The 6691-nt window shown below is 39.8% G+C and overlaps 1 protein-coding gene across 4 annotated transcripts in view; it reads right to left on the bottom strand.

Moving 5' to 3' along the window:
• The window catches only part of Prkaa2 (protein kinase AMP-activated catalytic subunit alpha 2), a 58064-nt gene that overhangs the window by 10737 nt on the left and 40636 nt on the right, over positions 1 to 6691 (bottom strand). For all 4 annotated transcript variants that reach the window (XM_005353497.2, XM_026782306.1, XM_026782307.1 and 1 more), the window contains 2 exons: positions 5898 to 5985; positions 3666 to 3890 (listed from right to left, as the gene is read on the bottom strand). In XM_005353497.2, the coding sequence (XP_005353554.1) occupies positions 3666 to 3890; positions 5898 to 5985 (313 nt within the window). The remainder of the gene's footprint in view (positions 1 to 3665; positions 3891 to 5897; positions 5986 to 6691) is intronic.

The following is a 6691-nucleotide window of genomic DNA, read 5'->3' on the forward strand; positions in this document are numbered from 1 at the left end:
GTCTGCCCCTGAGAGGAGAGCTGTCGAGTCTCTGAGCTCACTTCCTCTTCCTCCCAGAGTTCTGTTCTGTTTACTCCTCCCATCTACGTTCTAACCTATCAGGGCAAGCAGCTTCTTTATTTAATCAACCAATGACCTTCCTCCATCAGTATATCATTCACTAAAAAATTATTTGAGGTCCTCAATATCAAAAAGATAAAGAGATACTAAAACTTAAACTTTTCCATTTATAGGTAGTCTAGGCAGACCTTGAACTTGCTACATATCAAAAGATGACCCTGAACTTCTAATCCTTTGCCTCACCTCCCCAAGGCTGGGATTATAGATGTGCAGCCCATACCCAGTTTATGCAGTGCTGGGGATCAAACTCGGGACTCTGTGAATAAGTATAAGCAGTATGAGAACTAAGTTACACCCACTGTCCTTGACAAACAGGACAGTGCACCATTAAATATAAGCCACACATGGCATATTTTAGTATGAAAATGCAGTCCTTAATTTAAAGTAACTTAGATAGAAACAACCAGGTATATAAATGAATCATGACATAACCTAAGTTTCAGTTTTATTGTTGGAAAATGAGAATTATAACAGCTACCTATAAACAGTCAGTGCAACAAAACAGGTTAAATGTATAGTATAATGCTTGGTGTTAATCAACTGTCAAAAGTTTTAATTTTTATGCCTGTTGAAATATACTTTATCAAATTAAAATACTCACATTGAAATATCAAACATAAAATAGTGAGAACTATAACTCTAAGTTATTATTTTAAGTATAGAAATGTTGCCATTATTTTGTTCTTTTGGTTGTGAGCCTTAGCCTGTAATGATTAAGCCATCCTGCCAGTCCAGAATATCACGATTGTACAGCACTTTTGGTTGTGAGCCTTAGCCTGTAATGATTAAGCCATCCTGCCAGTCCAGAATATCACGATTATACAGCACTTTCTATGGGTCAATTAACTCACTTTAACAGATTCATTTACATTTTTTCTTCTAAAGTCTGTAAATATATGAAAACTTATTTTGAAGTAACAGAATTAATCCTGTCACTATTACAAATTTACAAGGGCTCACATAAGCAAGTACCAATATATTAGCATGTCTAATTTTTCTTCTGGACCCATTAGAAGAAGTATTTATCCCACAGAATTGTGAAGAGAGGTCTCTCCCCTGTTGCTGCACTTCCATAACTGAATCTGGAAGCAATTCTACAGGTGTACATTCGTGTGCACGAGGCCTGGACACTAGGACAGGCCAGGGAAAGTAAACAACGCTGTGGTCTGAGTTGCGGGATGCCCCCCACAAGTGCCAGCATTAGGACCCGAGACTCCCAGCTAGTGCTGCTGCTTAGGAAGTCCATGAAATCTATTAGGAGCTGGAACTTCACTTAACAAAGAAGGTCACTGGGTTAGGCCTCATAGCCCAGCACATTCCTATTGACTCTGCTTCCTGACTGCAGACACACGGCATTCCCCATGTCTGCAGTGATGCCTCCATCACCATAATGGACTATATCCCCCCAAGCATTGAACCAAATTAAATCCTTCCTCCCTTAAGCTGTTTCTTGCCAGGAGGAAAGAGATACCTAAATGTGTAAGTCCTTGCTTACAAGAGAACTACACCAGCCAGCATAAAACCACCACTTCAACCGCCCTCTGAATGCTCCACAGGATACACATATCAAAACACTTATTCTGGCTCTGGGGGAAAGGGGAAAGTTTCTGAAAGATGCCAGAAGAATCTGCCTCTTAAACAAGCTTTGGAACCTAAGATAAAAACAAAAGCCCTCTAAAAACATACATGACATGTGGATGCATATCACATCATTCCTCTAAAATCACACATAACATGTAGAGGCATCACGTCATCCCTCTAAAAACACACGTAACATGTAGAGGCATCACGTCATCCCTCTAAAAACACACGTAACATGTAGAGGCATCACGTCATCCCTCTAAAAACACACGTAACATGTAGAGGCACTACATCACTTCGGCCAGTATGCTACTCAATCCCTCAACAATCAAGGGATTCTCCACAGTAAATCCACTAGTGACTATTGGATCAAAAATTTAACAAAACTTATATTCTCAAATAAACTTAATAAGGTAACCATTAAGTGAAGCTCAGAAAGACAAATACTCCACGTCCTCTCCTACTAAGATTCTAACTTCTAAATGATAGTGTGGTTAGAAGCCAGGAAACAGAAAGGGGCCTGTGAGACAAAAGAAAGGTGGGGATGGAAACCAAACATCTGAAACATAAAGGGGGCAGGGGGAAATATGGGGGCAGAAGGGTACAGTGAAAAAAGTGAAGGCGGGGAATGTAGAAAAGTGGGGGAGGGGTGGAAGAGAAGGCATGTATCTGAATTGGACATGTTCAAATATGTATCATGCTTCTGTATTTATATAGCATTTTCATTGTACTAGATACTATAAATTTAAAAGAAGGTAAGCCAGTTTTATAGTGGTAAGGATTTAGAAAGGCAATCCTTTACTTCATCAACCATATCTAAAACACAAAGTCCTCCAATTCTCACAACTGAATCTTCAGATCCCTCTTGAAGTTCTGCTCTCAGCAAGAGTAGTAAAGTAGCAGGTGAATAGACGGGCTCTTAATGATGTGGGAAGTGATGCATGCTGGGAATATGTCTACTGCCATTGGTTAATAAAGAAGCTGCTTTTGGCCAATGGCTTAACAGAGTAAAGCCAGGCTGAAAGAGATATATATAGAGAGAGTAGGCCGAGTCAGTGAGATGCCATGTAGCCACCAGAGGGAACAGACACAAGCTGCCAGCTGGAACCTTGCAGGTAGGCCATGAGCCTTGTGGTAAAATATAAAATAATAGAAACTGGTTAATTCTAGATGTAAGAGCTAGCTAGTAATATGCTCAACCTATTGGCCAAACAGTATTGGAAATAATATAGTTTCTGAGTGATTATTTTGTGGTCTGGGCAGCCGGGAACTAACAAGCTGCCTCCACCTACATCTTAAGACAATTTGTACCCCAATAGTTATAATGCAAGAGAGGCGATAGGCTGAGACAGGACAGACACAGTATGAGAACAGGGGGACAAGGCACGTGTTCAGATATGTGCTGAACAACTAGGAGCTCTATACAGTGTGGGGAACCAGAAATGATTTCACTAAGCTGGTGGCGTGTGAGCAGAACATGAAAGAGGACTGGAATGCTATCAGGTCAGAAGATGCAGAAAAGAATCAGGATACAAAACAATCTAATGAAGAATGCAGGCCCTAAAGTCTAATGGGAAGGATGCAGTGGGGAAGGAATGAGAGTCTAGGAGACTGCATCCTTCCTATACAGGCCTTAGATGCTTTGTTACTTACGCTAATAAGCACAAAAGCAATGTAAAATATTTGAAAGATAAGTGACATAATCAGGTTTGCATAATAAGTTCAAATACTAAAAATGCTTTTCCTTTGAGACAGGGTCTCACATTGTAGTCTATGCCAGCCTTGAACTTAAGATACTCCTGAATCACCCTCCTAGGTAAATGCTGGGATGACAAGCACATACCACACATTTGGCCTCAAAATTCTCATAAGATAAAGTGTCATGAAGCATAGGTGAAGCAAATATTCTAGTATCACTGTTACTACAGTAAGAAAATATACAGAACTGCAAACAGTATAATCACCGGATGTCCTTGATAGTTGCTCGCTTCAAAGGGTCCACCTGGAGCATGTGCATCAGCAGAGTGGCAACAGAGCGGTTGAGATATTCCGGGATATAAAACACACCCCCTCGGATCTTCTTAAAGAGTGTAGGCACGTGCTCATCGTCGAAGGGGAGGGTGCCACAGAGAAGGGCATACAGGATAACGCCACAGCTCCAGATATCAACCTCAGGACCCGCATACAGCCTGAGGAAGGACGACACAAGCCTCAGTGTAGGCACCAATTCCCCCCATTGTTAATGTCCTGCTTCCGTACATGCAAAATGCAAACCAACTTGGTATATACTGCTATTTAAGGTTTTCAATGAAATACACAGCAATTCCCAAACCTCAATAATTACTCTTCATAGAAAATAATGAGCCTAATTAGTTACTAAAATTTGCCAAAAGACTTATTTTTATTTGTTAGAAATTAATTATAAGTGCTAATTAAAATTTATTAGATTTTCGGGCCAGACATGATGGCGCACGCCTTTAATCCCAGCAGTTGGGAGGCAAATGCAGGCGGATCTCTGTGAGTTCAAGGCCAGCCTGGTCCCAAGCCATTTAGCGTAAGACTCTGTCTCAAAAACAAACCAACTAATAAAAATAAATTACACGTTCTCTTTCATTTCTTTAAGTAAACCTAACAGTAGATAACCAAAAACTAGGAAAAAATACAATAATATATACAGTTTTTTCCCCCTCAGAACTATTTCAAAAACGAAAATGCTCCTAGTCCACACCAAACAAAATCTGAGACATTGAAATATTTAACTGGTAGCATACTGACAGTGTTTAACTTATATAACATTAACTTTTCTAAAAAAAAGTATTTTTAAATTTTATTTTTATGTATATGAGTGTGTTGATTGCATGTGTGTCTGTGTGGTATTTGTGTGTCTGATATTTGTAGCAGTCAGAAGAGGGTGTCAGCGTCCCCGGAATGGGAGTTACAGGCAGTTTCAAGCCCTGATGTAAGTACCTGAAATCAAACATGGGTCCTCTGAAGAGGAGCAAGTGCTCCTAAGCACTGAGCCATCTGCCCAGGTCCTATATGACAGAGCTCCGACTACTTCCTTTCAAACCATCTGCTAACTGGGTGGACTAAGACAGTTTGGCTCTAGATGACCCATGTCTGCACACACACATCCCTCACTATTTCTCTAACCTTGCTACCATCCTGCCATTCCCCAGTAGCATATCAACAGTCAAACGTGGGTCTGAGGTAACACATTTCCTCAGTTCCATGGAAAGCACACGATCTGCTTCAGTAGAGGATGTCCCTAATTTATATCATTAGCTGTATCACCTAAGCGCTCATAAAACACTTGTGTTCCCTAAAATCCACCAGCTCAAATTCTCACCTCAAACCGACAGTCTGAGAAGGTAAAGATCATAAGGAGATCTGGCCTTGAGGTGGAACTCTCACAAAGAAGGTCGGTGCCCTTATAAAAGACTACCCTAGAGAGACCCCATTCCCCTGTGACCACAGTGCTTAAAGCTGGAAGACAGTGTCTGTGAGGACCAGGCTCCACACACCCAATCCTGTGGCACTCCAGAGCTCCAGGACAGACTGCTCTCGTTTCTATGCAAGGTGTATGGTCTGATCTGATGAACTTATACTCACAGCTGCTACCTGTAAGTACTGTTTCAATACTTTCTCTCAAAGTAGTCTGTTAACTTTCAAAACTGGACACCAGCCACTGTGGAATGGCTTGATTCATCTCTACAGCCTCCGTAAATATTTTATGATATACCAATGAGCTAATTACGTGAGGGACTTCAAAGTCACTTGTCTAGTTTAACTGCTTAAAATAATACTGTCACCCAAATTTCTTTCTTCCAAAGGAAAAAATATAAAACAACCACCTTCAAACTCTGTAAAGTATGTGGAAATACTATTAAATAACTATGTCTATTAAGCAAAAACACTGGCTTAAATTTTAGCAAATCCTATTGCTACTTGACATTTTCTACATTAGAATACAGACACTGCATCAGATCTGTCTCAGTCATTGACACTGAACAAAATGCATGAACACATTACAATGCCTACATGAAGTTTTTAAAAATATATATATTATTATTATGCCTATAATAAAAATAAATGAACAATTTTATGTAAAAAATCTTCCTAAGAAAATATAAGCAAATGCTATTAGAATGGATGCAAGGTCACAGAAAGCATACTTATCACTAATAAGCTATTACCTTCCTGAGATGACCTCAGGTGCTGCATAATTTGGTGATCCACAGCTGGTTCGCAGAAACTCACCATCTGACATCATATTAGATAGTCCTGAAAAGAAAAGCAATTTATCAGATGCTGGATACTGAAGACATAGGTAAAACTGTGATGAAAACCATGCTTCAGAAATCTTCTTTGTTTTAGAGGAAAGGTGAGAGGCAAGATAGCTCAGGAGGCCAAGACACCTGAGCAAAGCTGACAACCTGAGTTCAATTCCTGGATTGCATATACACACACATACACACATACATACACATACATACACACACACACACGCACACATACATACACATACATACACACACACACTAATGTTTAAAGTAACAGAAAGTACTGTTAGACTAGAAAGAGATTATTTTATGGAAATTACATCATCACACAGAAAAGAAAAAAGCACCATATGCAATAAGTGGAATAAACCTTACTACATGAAAATTCTGACTCTTCACAAAAAGGTTATTTGACATTATCTTACCATTTTCAAAAACGTTAGCACCAAATATTATCTATGTCTGTATATGAAGAAATAAAAGACTGCTAATTAAAGCAAACAAAAAACAGTGCTTCTAAAAGTCTTCCCTGAAAGGTTGTAATTGGGCACTACATCTTTAATTCCAGCGCTCAGGAGGCAGAGGCAGGTGGATCTCTGTGAGTTTGAAGCCAGCCTGCTCTACAAGAGTAAGTTCCTAACCAGTCAGAGAGACACAATGAAAGCCTCTCTCTCTCTCTCTCTCTCTCTCTCTCTCTCTCTCTCTCT

The sequence above is a fragment of the Microtus ochrogaster genome, chromosome 10, assembly GCF_000317375.1.
Source record: "Microtus ochrogaster isolate Prairie Vole_2 chromosome 10, MicOch1.0, whole genome shotgun sequence".
Classification (NCBI taxonomy): Eukaryota; Metazoa; Chordata; class Mammalia; order Rodentia; family Cricetidae; genus Microtus; species Microtus ochrogaster.